The sequence below is a fragment of the Aphelocoma coerulescens genome, chromosome 5 (genome assembly GCF_041296385.1).
Source record: "Aphelocoma coerulescens isolate FSJ_1873_10779 chromosome 5, UR_Acoe_1.0, whole genome shotgun sequence".
In the NCBI taxonomy this organism is placed as follows: Eukaryota; Metazoa; Chordata; class Aves; order Passeriformes; family Corvidae; genus Aphelocoma; species Aphelocoma coerulescens.
The window spans coordinates 25777143-25793360 of NC_091019.1; the positions used below are offsets into that span (position 1 = coordinate 25777143).

The 16218-nt window shown below is 39.2% G+C and overlaps 1 protein-coding gene across 2 annotated transcripts in view; it reads left to right on the forward strand.

Moving 5' to 3' along the window:
* Positions 1-13648, forward strand: part of TTC17 (tetratricopeptide repeat domain 17) — a 56518-nt gene extending 42870 nt beyond the window's left edge. For both annotated transcript variants that reach the window (XM_069017166.1, XM_069017167.1), the window contains exons 17-25: positions 2338-2508; positions 2888-3138; positions 3668-3833; positions 6138-6258; positions 6579-6738; positions 7208-7291; positions 8812-8931; positions 11133-11276; positions 12588-13648. In XM_069017166.1, coding sequence (XP_068873267.1) covers positions 2338-2508; positions 2888-3138; positions 3668-3833; positions 6138-6258; positions 6579-6738; positions 7208-7291; positions 8812-8931; positions 11133-11276; positions 12588-12719 — 1349 coding nt within the window. In that variant the 3' untranslated portion in view covers positions 12720-13648. The remainder of the gene's footprint in view (positions 1-2337; positions 2509-2887; positions 3139-3667; positions 3834-6137; positions 6259-6578; positions 6739-7207; positions 7292-8811; positions 8932-11132; positions 11277-12587) is intronic.
* Positions 13649-16218: the final 2570 nt, after the last annotated feature.

Genomic DNA, 16218 nt, shown 5'->3' on the forward strand with positions numbered 1-16218 from the left:
CACTGGACTTCCCTGGTGGGCTTCAGGCATCTGGCTGACAGAAGCTGTGAAGTTCTGGCTTGCAGTGTTTCAGTACCACCCGTCTCATGGTTCACTCACTAGAGATCTTCAGCTTCCATTGGTTTTTCAACTAGCATTGTAGTCTCCAGCAACATCAGACAACTGAAAGCAGCAATTTGAAAAAATTAGGTCACTCAGGTTTCTATATATAGCAGTTCTCAGATCCCAAGAAAGCCAGCACAGTCATCTAGTCTGTTTTTAGCTGTCAGTGTTTGTAAATTAATATTAACAGAGTTGGTGTTAAGTAGAATTTTAAGTGCCATCATTTTTTTTTCTGTCTGCTTGCACTTTCCAGCTTTTTTAATTCTTTTTGGCATTTTGATTTCAATTAAAAATAATTGTCTGGGTTTGAGCCCCTTTGCTTCTTTCTTCCTAATAATGATGAGTGGATCTTCAGCAAAGGGAATTGTGGTCATCACATTACTGAGAAGCACCTGACTTGCATTGAAATTAGGCTGGGTTGATGTCAGGTGGGGGTAGCTTAAGAGTTCTGTGTGCACTGTTTCTCATAAACTAAACATGAAGATCTCCATATATTGAAGTGATTGTTTTATCTTCTTGTTCTTCTTTTTTTTTTTTTTAAATTAAACCAATTAATTTTTTATTGGCAGAATGGGAGAGGTGGGCAGGGAATTGAAGAAAGAATCAATGACTAATAGAGTAGAAAAGGCTGAGTATAACTGTATGGTAGATGTTAGAAGAGTTTATGAAGTTAACTGCTTCTGTTTTATATATTTACTCATTGTTTGTCTTCTTACATAGAGCAGAAAAGGTAGGACAATAAATAGTTTTCCCAAAGGGTTTTTAAACAGTTTAATTTGTTTGATTTTGGTCACTGGAGAAGCAGAAAGCTAAAAGCTGTAGTTTTCACTTTGCAGAGAAGCAGTGGAACAGGTTACCCTTACATGAGAGCTAGAACCATCCTCTCATCCCACTGGCCTGATAAAGGAGTAAAACCTAAAATTATTCTTTTCTTGGGATCGTTGTGTGAAGTAGAAAAGAGTCACTGATCTACTTTATTCACATTCTTTTTATTTTATGCTGCTGGTTGAAAAAAAAAAATTGCTTCCCATAAGCGTAGAGAAATACAATTTGCATTCAGGAAGGTGGAATGGGGATTGTACTTGAGAATCTTGCACTTAATTTTTCTTTTATTCAACTGTGTGCTTAATCCATTTGTATATGTGTACTATTTTCACTCACAAGTGATTATAATAAAGGAAGGAGGAGTTTGAGAGCAGTAGCTGAGTACAGGGAATATGTTTTTCTCTGGGGTGACAGGCTTCCTGTGTGATGAGACAGGTGCACCCAGTCTGTGTCTGAGCCCTGTAGCTGCGCCTTGGGATTTGGGGCAGTTCCCAGCCTCTCACACGTGGAGAATCGTGTCATTAGCTGTGCTCCGTAAACACCTGTGGCCCTGGGAAGTAATCTGTGTGAGAAAATCTGAGATCTGTAGTTAAAATGTACTTATTATCAAAAATATTGTTACAAAGATGCAGATGGCCACCCTTTAAACTGTCTGACTGCTTATGTGGCACTGACGGATGCTCAAAGGCTACTATTGCAAGTGTGCGCTTTTTTGTTTCTGCTCATTACTGACTCTACATTTGGATTTTTTTGGTGTTATTCCTAGCTCTTTGCATTTTGTGGAATGTGAACTTGTCACTTGAGCACAAAATTATAGATGTTACATTTTCAGCTGTATAAACTTCTGATTTTTTGCACAGATTAATGCTCTTAGCTTTTGTCTGACTGTTTAATGAGCTATAGTCATACCAACGTGCTGTCTGTTGCTGGCACAGAAGGTCAAAGTCTGGTATTCCCAGATCAGTCTGCCTTGGCCCTTTTCCTCTTGCAAGTAAGCATGGTGACCACGATGGTGTCTTAAGTGAAAGTTCATATGGCAGGCAACCCCTTCATATGGTGCATTGTCACTAAAACATGTCTTGGGAGTGTTCATTGGAGTTGCTACCAGCACACAGTAATTTGTCATGTCCTGTGTAACTCTTCCCTTGGAAAGCAGCTGATTTTTCTTTCATTAGCAGTTCACATACATACCTAATAACATAGTTTCCTGTAACTGTTTTACATGATCTCCCTTGTCAATGGGGAGATCAGTTTTTTAATGGCTGAATGAAGTCTTTGATACCTTGTAGAATTATTCTTTTAATCCATATGTAGAAAACTAGAATATGGTAGCTTCCACAATACAGCTTCTGCACTTGTATCCAGGAGGAGCTTTCTCTCTTGGTATATCAGTAAATTTCTCTCTTTCAGGCCACTGTCATGAGAAAAATACAGATGGCAGTTATGGCAAGGAGAAATACTTTGATGACCACTATGAGTCAGCTACAGCAGTGACAGAAGGACACTCTGAGGGAGGTACAGAAGATCCAGAAGTCCTTACTCAGAGTTCAGCAAGGGATCCCTCCTTCTTGAGACTGGAAAGTAAGTCAGCCTTACAAAATCAGTTATGGCAAATTAAATAGTTTCTAGATTTTTCAGAAGAGCTTTCTGTTTTCCTTCGAGAAGCTGTTTCCCCCTTTGTGTCCCTAAAATAACAAGTAACCCATAGACTAGTTTGATTCTCTTCACCATTCTTCTCCAGGCATAATACAGATGCTTGTTTGCAGTGGGGAAGTCTGCATTGACTAGTTCTCACTTTTTGCAGTGTGCAGCAAGTAATCAGTGATACTTGGGTTGTGCAAGCAGAAAAGTCAGGTCACAGCAAAAAGATTCTTTTTATATAATTTTACAAACTGTATAAAAAGAATCTTTTTATACAGGGAAAATAATTTTTGAAGATTTTTATGGTATTCCCTCTTAGACACAGTCACTGCAGAAAGCAACGGTTCAGAAGGAGTGGAGGGTTTAGAAGATGATCAGATGTCTGAAGAGATGCTGGCTTTGGTGGATGAGTTTGAAAATTCTTGGCCTCAGGAAGCTTTTGAAGGGGCACTGGAGGTAAAAGGTCGTCGAATGGACTTACAGGGAATCCGGGTCCTGAAGAAGGGATCTCAGGATGGACTGGCCAGCTCCTGTTTTGGGGACTGTGGTGATGATGATGAAGCTGAATGGGTAAGTTTGAATGAGTTTACTTAAGTCTTGAACTAACTGTTGTGGGGGAGGGAAAGGTGAGAACAGTTCAGGGGGTTTAACATTGGGAGGTACAGATCTATGAACTTCCCCTATGGGCCTAGAAGATGTAGTTGTTGATTGCTGGTGTGAATTAAACAAGTAATTTCAATCCAGCACCAACTTCTTTCTCACAGTTAAAAATTAAAAAAGATTTTAACTGAAAGTTCTGGTTGGCATGAAAACACAGAAGTCTCTGTTGTCTTCATGTTACCAGTAAAATATATAATGAAAAATGCCTTTCAGTTCTCCAGCAGTTAGACTGATTTTCTCCTGCTTTGGAGATCAGAAGTTGTATACTTTGTTTGCATGGTGTGATGCAGGCTTTGAGAATGGGTTGAGATGGGGAGGAAAGAAGAGAGACAAAGATCTCATCTGTAACATCTTTGGACTAAAACAAGTGGTGCATTGGAGCTGGTAACAGTCATGGTGTTTCTTACTGTTAACCTCACTAATACTGTTCTTTTGGTAGATCACTTTTCAGGTCAAACGTTTAAAGAAACCAAAAGCTGAAAGCTTGGATCTCCAGGAGCCAGTTGGGAAAAATGTGGAAGAAGGGACTAATGCAGAAACTGAAAATTTTTACCAAACTGCCCTAGAGATCAGTGGACCAAAGATACCTTCTCCTGGACCAATAGGTAACCTGCTGCTTCTAGAGAAAGCAAATCGTTTGCAGCTTTTGTATTACTATGATTTATTTCCTTTGCAGCCTTTATAGTACACTGGTTTATTACTGAAAATAAGCATCACAAAGACTATGTAGTGAAATGTCCCTTCTAGATGAGTACATGGAAGAATAAGAAATCTCTTCCATCTGCACCTTCTTGGTGAAGTGCAGCCTAACTTTATGTATTGAGTGAAGTTAATTTCCAAGACTTCTGGTGATGAGGTGGTGAGAGTGGAGGATGAAAGAGGTAGATATTGTGAGTAGAAGTTGTAAAAGAGGGGACTTAAGTGATCTCTTTTGATAAACTGAATGGGCAGAGAAGTTAGTTCATCAGGATGCAGAATAAGAGTTTGGACTGACTTCTGGCTAAGCATAAGACATACAACTCAAAGAGAAAGAGCTGAAAGATTAGTGAAAAAATGAAGTAAATAAAAATTAAGTGCTCTGCTGTAATTGTTTATAAGAGAAAACTTAGAGACTGTCTTCCAGAACACTGGAGTTACAGGAGAGTAGAGTTTTGCACCAACACAGATGAGATTTTGAGAGGCAGATGGGAGCTGTTGCTAGTTGAGTAACAGGAATTGTAGAGCAGTCTGTTAAAATGGTGGCAAAGAATAAAACCCAAGCAATTGGGCCCCATACTTTTTGTCTTACCTTTCAACATTGCTAAAATCTTAATATTGTGGGACTGATGTGTAAGCAAAGTTCTACAGTGCATCTTAGTCCTTGATGGTTTGATGACCTGGAAAGTGATTTCACATTTTGAAGGCTTTTACATTAAATCTTTAACAAGCTCCTTTTTTTAGCAACCGACAAATGTAGGTTATTGAATTAAATATTTAGATTGCAGGGGGGAAGGAATACATGAAAACAGACTATCAATTGTGAGCACATACCTGTCCTTTCCTTAGTGTTTCTCTTCTTTCCCTCTGAGTTACTTTTGTGGCTTTATTACATGCTTTATAAAGTGATCTTCCCAGCATTCCTGTGAGGCAGGGTTGGCTGGCATCCTCTTTGCAAGAACTAAATCATCAAAATTTAAGTAACACATCAAAGGTCACATGGGGAGTTCTTGGTAGAACGGGGGAACGATGGTATCTGTCCTGTGTTTCACTCCTTCCCAGGCTACTGAACTGTCTCTGTAGAATTTCCATACCTCTTGATGTCCTTTGCCAGTAAAAACTTGCAATCAGATAGTTCTCAGTGGTGGTGATGAGAACTGATCATTTCCCTCTGAAATTTCCCTTTGTATCTCAAAATTAATTTCCCTTTTATCACAATACTTCACAACACACATGGTATTGCAGACATCTTCGTTATTTGCAAAATTATGATGAAGTGGTTTACTATAACTTGGATGAGAAATAGGAATTACATCCAAATGGGCAAAATTTCATGTAACTAGAAATAAATACTGAAATGTTGTCTACATAGCTGGTTTGATAGACTGGCATGTTGTTAAACTTGGCTCCCCACTGTGCAAATCTGCTATAGCGAATTTTTCTTACATTCCAAATAGTTTGGATGTTTCTGATACAAGAGGAAAATGTTTCCTAACATTTGACGCAGGCTATTTTCCTAGGACTTGATACAGTATCCACCAAATTGAGGGAAAGATTTCAGTAGGCTGTAGTTCAGATGTGAAAATCAGGTTCTTGTTTCTCTCAGTGAACTGTTTGTTAACATAAAGCAAGTTATTTAACCTTTCCCTGCCTTGCTTTGCTTCTCTGCAGAATGGGAGAGCTGAAGTGTAATTGTTAAATAGTTTCAGGAGTGTTGCTATATTGAGTGTAAGAACACAGTAAAAGCCACTGACTGTCTCAGACAATACTCATTGAACAATATTGGCAGTATTTTTTGCCTGGAATTGTCAAAAGATAGACCAATCAACTTTTATTAGTTTTTAACTGTAGCTGTAGAACATTAATGATGACTCACAAACTTGGTTTAAGGACATTTAAGTAGAGACATTACCTGTAAACAAGAGTGGCAATTCTTCTTAATCTGTAGTTTTGGAAAAAACGTAATGAAACAGGTTTTGAAACCTTATTTCCTGATCTGTCTTGCACACAATCTGGTTCTGTCTGTGCATCCTACCAGTCCCATTCAGTCCATTTAGGTTCAGGAATGTTGTTAAAGAAGTGTGTCTGCAAGACAGTGATTTTTATAATGTAGGGGATGTATCTACTGGTATAACGTTAAGAATCATTGCACTGAAGTAGAATGTCTTTCCCCTTCCAGAAAGTTTCTTCTATTTTTGTTTTACTTTCTCAAGGAAAAAGGCGTGACTACCGTAGCCTGGGCTGGCCAAGTCCTGATGAATGCCTGAAGCTCCGCAGGGTAGAGCTGACAACTGTAGCCAGCACATGGCTTGCTGTTTCTGCTAAAAACATTGAGTGAGTGTTGTGGATATGAACCCTAAGTAAGTTACTTACACAAAGCAAGATGTGGTCTTCAGTGTGTGTAAACTGAAGATTTTATGTTATTAAGAAAGAACTGCCAGGATTTCTAAGAAGTTTGAAAGCATGATGTGGGATTTCATCAATTAGACTTGCAAAGAGAAGCACAAGTGCAGATGAAAGATCCACTTCCTTTTGCTTCTTGAGCTGCTCAAATGAGATTCTGCCAGGTTATGGGCAGTTTACTTTCACTAGAGAACTTTCCAATGACTATTGTGTTCTCTTAACTAATTTGACTTGTTTTATGATATTTGTAGCATTACAGAACACATTGATTTTGCCACACAGCTGCAGGAGCCAGCCATGGAGCCCCTTTGTAACCCAAACCTCCCAGCCAGTATGCATACTTTGGACCACCTGCAAGGTGTCTCTAGTCGGGCCAGCTTGCATTACACTGGAGAAAGTCAACTGAAAGAGGTATGCCAGAGCTGAAGGCTGTCACACAAAAATGGTCATACCATGGCAGATTCAGGATGCATTTAGCTCAGTGCCTTGTCTCCAGAGGTGACTTTCAGTGAGTGAATGCCTGGATAAAACTGTAAGAACAGTGCAACATGAAATTTTACCAGAATGTTTTCCCAGCCACCTACAGTCTGGCCTGGGGGAAATCCTGAAACACCATTAGTGTCTGTATTTATAGCTCTTCGTGGATGAATTAGTGAAAGTAAAGTCCAACTCAGCATACTTAAAATTTCTAGTGTTCTTAGTATTCAGTGCCATGGAGTTATAACACTGTGTTATAGTATCAACTCAAGATAGAGAGTGATATTTAGGTTGAAGCAGGATGCAGCATTTGTAAAAGGCTGGGCAAAAATGCAATCAACCAAGAGGGGGACGTCTCTTACCAGGTTCCAGCATCTAAGCACTCTTACTTCCTCTTCCACAGGTCCTACAGAATCTTGGCAAAGACCACTACTCACCACAGTCACTAGAACAAGTTGGTACTCGAATAGCCAAAGCTTTGGAAAAGGTATGTGTAAAGGAGAAAATGAGAAGTCTGGGCTTACTGCTCATGACTGACGTAGTGGTCAATCTGGTCTCAAATCATTTGTCTGAAATCCTGCTCAAGGAATGTATTAGTACTTGGACTAGGGATTTGTGTCTCTTTAGCATCTGTAATGCCCTCACAGGTATTTTGTTGAGGTATATCCTGTGCTTATGCCATCAAGTGTCTTCCGTATCTCTCTACTGAAACTTTAGCTTGTCAAATGTCCCAGTGTTTCCTGCCCTGTAGTGAGCAGCATTGCTAATTATTGATTTATTTAACTATTTCAACAGTTCTCAGCCCTCTTCTTTCTTTTTATGCTACGTTGACTTGGAGGTTATGGAAAGTTAAGCCATGTCTCCCCTCTCCAGTGACATTCCTGGCATGCAGCAGTCAGACAGCTCAGAGGGGCTTCCTGTTATTTCAGCCTGCTGCTTCTGCCTGGTGTAGTGTTGGCCTGAAGTGTCAGATGTGTTCAGGCAGAGGTGTGGTACCATGTGCAAGCCTGCACTTCCTGTTCTCCCCAGAGAAATCCATGCTTCCTAGCTAAAGGCTACTAAGGACCTCAGCTGTGAGCCCTAGGATGAGAGGATTTAGGAACATAATTTTCACAGGATCCACAAAGCAGACAGGGATGCCAGGATTGCTGTTCTGTATTTACAACTAGTAGGGAGAACATCCCAAACTACTATAGAAAAGAGGACTCTGTGAAAACAGTTTGGTGCCCCTAGCCCGTTCAACCAAAAGCTGTCTGAGGTACTTACTGTGCTTTGAAATTAAAACCAGTATAGCTTTGCCCATCCCCTGAAAGCAAAGGTATTTGCTTATCCTTACGTTACAAGACTTAATTTCTTTTCACTTTAGATATATACTAGCTTTTTCTCTTACATGCTAGTTTCCTCTGCAGACAGCAAGCTTTATCCAAATAAGCGGAATATTTAGTGCAGAGACTAGAAACAGAATTCTCAGTATTTTCCTTTATAACACAGGGCATGGGAGTCAGCCAGCTAGAGGCTGGGCTTTGTCAGGCTTCTGGACTGAGCTGCATCCCAGGGCATCCTTTCTCTTTCCAGTGACCACAGGGAGCCTACAAGTCCAATCAGCTAATTTAGATAATTTTTTTTCCTTCATGTTGGGTTATGTGTGTGAACATATATGTGTGTGAACATATATGTGTATGTTATGTGTGATGCTCAGCATCAGAGAGCTGGTTAGAAGCTATTGTGGCTGCTAAAACTGTTGTTACTGTTGAAAGCTATTTAACTGTTATTCCTTTCCTGAAGAAATGGTGTTGTATTTGGAATTTGCTTCATTTGGCAGTCTCATTTACCTGACTACTGCATAGATGTTGTCAGAAACTTTTTGCTGCTTTGAAATAGTTTAATGCTCTTCTTAAAAGCGTAACACCCTCTACCTCAGTATACCAAATAAATTGGAAGAGTGAAAGGTAGGATGATTATTCACTATGGGTGTTTACATGAGTTTTTGTGTTCTTCTTTTGCCAGAATCAGACTTCATGGGTCCTCTCTAGCATGGCAGCTCTTTATTGGAGGGTGAAAGGCCAAGGAAAGAAGGCAATTGATTGTTTACGGCAAGCATTGCACTATGCACCCCATCACATGAAGGTGTGTACACATGTGCCCACTACTCAGATGGAAGAATGTCTTGCTTGTCACAGCAGAGCTTTCACAGACTATTGTTAAGGCAAACACTGTGTATCAGGTGTCTATAGTGTATTAGATATTAGCTAGATGAGGTGAAGCCTCAAGATTTTCACCACTTGTTTAGTGTGGACTGTCTCTTAAAAAAAAAATGGTATCTGCAGAAAAGGTTCAGTGGCATTTCCTGCAGTTCAGTGGTTTTGACACCTCTCTGGGCATCCTGGGCTTGAACTTTGTGCTGCTAGTTAGGACTTGGAGTCTTCATCAGCCTTTGTCTGGCCAAGTCTTCTAACCTAAGATGGGGGAGTATATTTTCTGGTTATGCTTTTAAAGAGGGGAGTGTGTCTTCTGGTTGTGCTTTTAGAGAGGGTGGGAGGGTGATTATCTAAAGGAATTACTTAAATCTTAAGCATTTGGGCTGTGAATCTCAGTTGGATACTAGTCCTTGACTTCGTGCAGCAGTTCTTTACTCAAAAAAGAAGGCAGTACTTTGGACACAGTCTTCTCTTTAGTGTTCCAGTTGGCTGAAGTGCTCAGTACCCTTCACCTTGCCAGGTGCTGTGCTGAGCACTGTAGTGTCTGTTCTTAAACACCCAGCTCCCCCTTGCAAACTGATAGATGCAATATTGGCTCCTTACTCAACATAACAGATTTTTCTTTGGTACGTGCGCAACAAATTGTGCTGCATGGAAAAATGTAAACTCCATTGAAATCTTGGTGTTCATCCTTTCTCTGAAAATTGGGAGAGAAAGTAATTCACACTTCCAGGATATTTTTAGGAGGATTTAACCATTAACCGTAGAAAATGCTTCAAGTAAGAAATGCACATTCTCACTGCACATCCTTTGTATCTTTCCTATAATTCTCTTTCTTTGCATTATGCATTTAAAACAAGGTTGGAGCCAATCTCTTAACACATCAAGCTTTTGCTTATTTTCCTGTCTTTCTATGTAATCAGTTCCTCAGGAAAGGAGTCCTTAGCTGTGTGATTTGTAAGGGTCAGACTATGGATTGGAAACTACAGTTCGGCAAGATTATGGTGGAGTAGTTCTGTTTTCTAGAAGTATGATAAAATGCTACTTGAGCCTGGATGACTCTCCAAATTTGTGCCTTGTTTTTGTCCTCCATATTGAAGCTGCCTCCAAAGAAAACTCTGGATCTTGTTTGTAAAGACAGAGCTGCAGCTTTTACTCAGAGTTAGCCCTGGATTAAAAGCTATTTAGTGTATTTCGGTTTATCCATCCTCTTTGCTTTTATGCACTTTGGCTACTTTCTCTTGACTTTTCTCATGCAAATAAAAGGTAATTAATTTTCCTGTGAACTTCTCTTATGATTCTGACTTCCATAATATCTGCTTTGCAAACATGAATAATTTGTCCAGCAAAGGTACTCCTTGACATGTGAAGGTCAAGGAATCGGGGATCACATACATCCAGAACTTTTTCTTGTCCTGTTGAAGGCACCTCAGCCTTGGTACTAAGCGGTGCTTTGTGCTTTGAAGATGTGAAGCCCAGCTCCCAGAGAGTCTGTTATGGCTGCCAGGGCTCTACAGTTTTTTCAGTCAGACAAGGTCACAGTTGGGAAATCCAGGAAATAAAAAACATACCATCAGTGTCTAGCTGAGAAAATTTTATTTATAGCTATTACTCAGTATCAGAATAAGATTTCTATGGCAGAGGCAGGACAAAAAATGATGCATCTATTGCACTAATGGTTAGATCATGCTTTCACTTCCCTGCTGTCCCCTTTGTTCATATTTCCTTTCCTTTTATGCAAGAGCTGAAGGAGGGTATTCAAACAAAACAGCTTCTCTTGTCTCTGAAGAGTGCACCTCATCTTTGGGGAGAAAAATAGTGTAAGAGCTTCTAAAAACTAAATGTGCATACACTAAAATGAGTTAATTTTCGAGTTGTTTTTCTATCCAAGAGTAATGTTTATCACTACTGTGAGTGGATGTGGACATGAGGTTTTTTTGTTTGTAACTCAGGCCCAAATGCCGTTTTATATTAAAATAGGTTTGGATCATTGCTCTCAACATCAAAAGAGAGGGAGGTGGGTAGGAACCAGATGAGTGCAGCTTAGTGGTGGAGTCTTCTGTTTGTCTTGCTGATCCTGAGACAATTTCAATGGACAGAAATTGTTTATTGCTTGTTCTTCTCCTCCAGGATGTACCACTAATAAGCCTAGCAAACATCTTCCACAACGCCAAACTCTGGAATGATGCCATCATTGTGGCTACCATGGCAGTGGAAATAGCACCGCACTTCGTGGTTAATCATTTCACACTGGCAAATGTCTATGTAGCAATGGTGAGTGTGCTGTCGCCTGGTTATGGCTGTCTTTGGGACACTATTTACGTGTATGTAAAAGTCTTATTCTCACAAAGAATGTTGAAGGAGCAGCGTTCAAGAAACTGGGGTAGGATCATCAAGAAGGAATATCTTTAGAAAGACAAAACTTCCATTACTTATTTTACTCCTATTTCTCGTTTAGTACTTTAAGGCCAACATTTTTATAAGCTGGCTTAAGAATGCTGTGTGCAAAGCTTTGTTAAGACAGTAGCAAACAGTTGGTAATTTGGGTTGTCCACCCATCTAAACACAGGATATTTTTATAATACTGGAAAATTAATGATGAATTTGGTCTCTATCCTGAAGAGCGAAGCTTGGAATAGTAAGTAAACCCAATTCACAGTTATGGTGAACAAACACAAGGGAAGTTCAGTTTCAATATCTGAATTATCAATGCCCAGCATAATTTGTAGCTTGAACTCAAATTTCTTCATACTGTCTATATATACCATTAAAATACACCTTTTTAAAAAAATCAAGATTTACAACTCACCTTGATCTAGTTAGTCTTTATGATATGGCCAGAAATTAATATTGTCTCTACTGCATAACTAAAGTTACTGAGAAAACGAACTTAAGAGAAAAAATAAGTGATGAAACTGACCGAAAACCCCAGAATGTTTCGGGTCTTTTCTCCTCTCATTTTTCCTCTAATACACTATCAGATGTTGGCATGCTTTCCTAGTTAATAAAAAAGCAGCGTGGCATAGGTAATGAGATTTCAGCTGTACAAAAATAGATGCTATTTCCACATGAATGCTTCTAACTACCAACCTGGAGTCCAGCTTATCAATTGAAATTGTCTAGCTATTGTATGCTCTTTAAGTTTTGGGGGCTTTTTGTTTTTACATTGAATAATACTTAAAAAATAATTTCAGGTTGTTTCTAAAAATGTTAGCTTTTCAGAAAAGTTGATGGTTTTTCATTGTCCATGATTTTAAATCTTTGATCTACTCAAATTCTGACTGAAATATGTTTTTAAAAGTTACTTTCACAGCAAGAATACAAAGATGTACTGTTAAAAAGAAAAGGCGAGAACATTGGTCAATAATTCTCAGCATTAATTTGACTCCTTTCCATGGATTATGCAGAATTGAGTCATTAGCCCAATTATTTGTGGGAGAAGGAAAAAAATCCTGAATCACAAGGATTGGTTCAGTTACTTTTGTGGATATCACACTGCACAACTTGTCGGGATGGGAAAGGCATAGAAAATACGTTTACTGGTTTTAGAATCTGACTCTTTGCACTCTGGTTTCTTTTTCACAGGAGGAGTTTGAAAAGGCCATGAAATGGTATGAGTCAACACTAAAGCTTCAGCCGGAGTTTGCCCCAGCAAAGAATCGAATCCGCACCATTCAGTGTCATTTACTTCTGAAAAAAGAGCGACGGTCTCCTTAGAGATCAGCATCTTTCTCTTTTTTAAAAATGTCATTATTCTCTATTCTGCTCTTAAGTGTGCTAAGATAAATTGACGAATTGAAATTTTTAACAAGACTGTTAAAAAGAGATGGGATTTGGATCAAGGGGTCTTTTATTATTTTTTTGTCAAATATAGGGGCATCTTTGGAAAATATATTTCACAGACCATAATTTTAAAACATCCGTGTAAATATTAAACCAAGAAACTTCCATGAGTCCATGACCACCTGTAACAGGACCTAGGCACTGTTAGTTTTTCCATAATGCTCAGATTGGCATCAGCATCCAAAATAACTTGCTTCGTGTCTTATAACCTAAGCCACTGGAAATGCAAAGCACACCCCCGTACCAAATAGTAAGGAGAGATAATCAGCAATTCATCCATGTGAAACTCATGCTTTGTCCAGTCTTGTTCACTCCATACCACATTACCTGCTTTTTTGGAAGGAGAGGAACAGACTTTTAAATATTTCTTAAAAAACATGAGAAACATGAAGCATTTTTGGAATTGTTTGTTTCTGTTAGAGAATGAGGAGGGAACAGCAGGACCCTAAAGTCAAAGTAGTTTTTAATCTTGCAGAAAAAAGAAAATTGGTAAAAATCCCAATAAGATGTTTTATATTTGTCTGTGTATGCATAGCCCTCTGCCTCCCTGAGTGGTTGATTTACTAATTCTTTGTTCACTGTATTTCTAGCCGTTTTGGAATAAGGTGCAAGTTTATGCTCACCCTGAGCCATACTTTCAGCTGCCAAGGAGGAGGAGGGACATGGTGTCAAGGTATCAACAGCAAAAAAGTCTGGTGGAAGATTTCCAAATCAATTCTGTCTTTGGTTGGTGGAGGACATGATTCTCCAGAATCAAAAAGGGCACATATTTGAAATAAAATAAATTGTTTATGAACAACTCACAGCTTCTCCTGTACTGTGTGTGTCATGCGCCACTTGCAAGAGTCCAGGTTAGTCTGGAGGAGCTACAGCCTTTCCTTGGGAGCAGACCAAGCTGGGAGCCAGGGCAGCCTTTAACACTCCTGATCAGCCAGTGATTTCATGTGTACCCTTGGAAAATTCCTTGCACCTCTGTGTCTGACTCTGTTTGTGGCAGAAGGAGATAAGGGGAAGTTAACTAACTCAGCTGTCATGTAACCCACTCTTCTAGTGTCAAGCGTGCTTCTTAGTGATTCTTTTTAAAGAAGTAACAATGTTTATGAACTTAACTGGGTGTTTTTTCTCACCCAGTGTTTTTCCTGTCTCATTGATGCAAATTAAGAGTAAATATGGCAGTGGTAGAAACTATGATATCAGTGTAATTTTTATAATACTGGAACTTACTACTTCATAAAAGGATCCCTGAATATTTTTATATATGACTGAAGATGAGCACTTCTAATGCAAAGTTTACCTCTGTTTTTTTGCAAATAATTTCCATTTATCTAGGAAGCTTGACAGAAGTATGAGCAAGTGCCACTGTTGGGTAGATTTTTAGTAAAAATGGGTCAATGTGTTAAATTTTTGTCAAAAGAGTCAACAGCATGTCAAATTTTATTCTCTTCCCAAGGCTACTGGAAGGCTGAACGTTGTTGGCTGGAGACAGGTGTAGCTGTATCTATATCAAGAGGAAGATCACTTCATGAGAGGTCTAATAGACCACCACTAGGATCATGGACTGGGATAATGAATTACAGAGATTTCTGACATAGAGCTGTGGGAGGGGAAAATAGTAAGGCAGGTGCAAGTAAATGAAACAATTCCCATTTGAACTAGAAAAAAAAGAGCAAAGGCTTTTCATTGAACTAAGTAATGTGTAAAGAGGGTGCTTTTATTCAGTTTTGTTAACTGGTCTGCTTCACTTTTATAGGGGTTGATAAATAGTTGGGAGTTACTTAAATACATTTGGTAAATCTTCCATTTCATGTGCTAGTTTTAAAATGTAGTATGCAAAAACTTAGCTTGGTACAGAGGAGGATGTACCTTACGACTTGGTTTCCTAATGTATCACATGCTTAAATCAAGTGGTTGCCATGTGCTGAGCTCTTTTCTGCTGCATCTGTCACACTGCTGATGGGAGATGCCAGGACTTAAGTGAAGAGTAAGGCTGGTCCTTAAGAACCTAGAGCACCGATATGTGAAGCACAGATGATCATCCATGGCTTTGACAAAAGATGGAATTAAAATAGACCTTTTCTGGATCACCAAGGATTGTGCTCATAGACAATATTGGTGGGCACTTGAAATTGGTCATTAATACTCATGCCAGCTTACATCTTGCTTACTGCAGTGTTTACTAATCTGTTTCTTTAAGAAATGCAGCAAGATGCACTGTACACAGACATCATGCAAAAGGTGGGAAGACTAAGTTTGTGTGTGGCCATACTGTAAATTGGCACCAAGGAGATAGCAGGACATTGCTGTTCTTGCTATCTGTGCATTTTCATGGAATTTGCATGTTACAAATGGTTCTTGAAAACTGCAGTAGTCTGACGATGGGCTTTTTCTTCTGAATCTTGGGTAAGCACTTAAGTGTGTACTGCCTTAGTCCCATAAAATTTTTATGTACCGATGTTCATTTGCTACTTGGCTACTGTGTGCTCTCTCTGCCATACAACCAATATCAAAATAGCCTGTGCTTCCCTCTTAACTGTATTTTCTGAAATTTTAGGTTATTCCTGGATGTGTACTGCACAAGCAGTACGTCCAACTGAAGCAGAGAAGTGAAAAGCTCTACTTGAGAACATAAACTTGACCTAATGCTAGCAATGGTGTTTGTCTTAAAGATTTCACCCACTGGTGAATCTGCTGGGGAATGCTGGCTTCTGCCCTTGGAGAAGGCTAATGGAACACTGTTGTCTCCATGCCTTCAGCCCTCCTGTATAAATGCCAAGAACAGGTGGGTTTCAGTGGTTTGGCTGTGTTCAAATGTTAGTCAATTACAACTAATTATGCTGATCTTATAAACAGAAAACAAGTTGGGGCAACATGCTGAAATGGAGACCACTGAATTTTTAAGAGCAAAGGTGTGATTCTCTGCAGGGTAAGTTAGCTGTTTAGGGACTACATGCATCTCCTTCCATTTAAGTTATTTCAAAATAAGCTATGGTGGTTGTCTAAGCTCTGTCTTTGATAAATGGAAAAGGTGATTATCTTTAGAGGGTGATCTACCCTCCCTGTCGTAGAGCGTGACAAATTGCCTGTTCAAACTGCCTGTTCCTTTCCATTGACTGTTGAGATACCTTTGACAAACTGAACTTCAATATGATTTCTAATAACGAGGCTTAGTAACTTATTTCACATTGACTGGCTCTGCTTAACATTATCACTGAAGTAGTCTGATTTAGGGATGACATAACCATAGGTAAATGGCAAAATCCTCTCTTCTCCAAAAAAAAAGGGTTTTCTCAGTTGTTTTCAGAGCATATCCAGAAATGAAGTACAAATGAGAAAAAAGTCTCCATTTGGTCACAGATAGCATCCTTAAAACCCT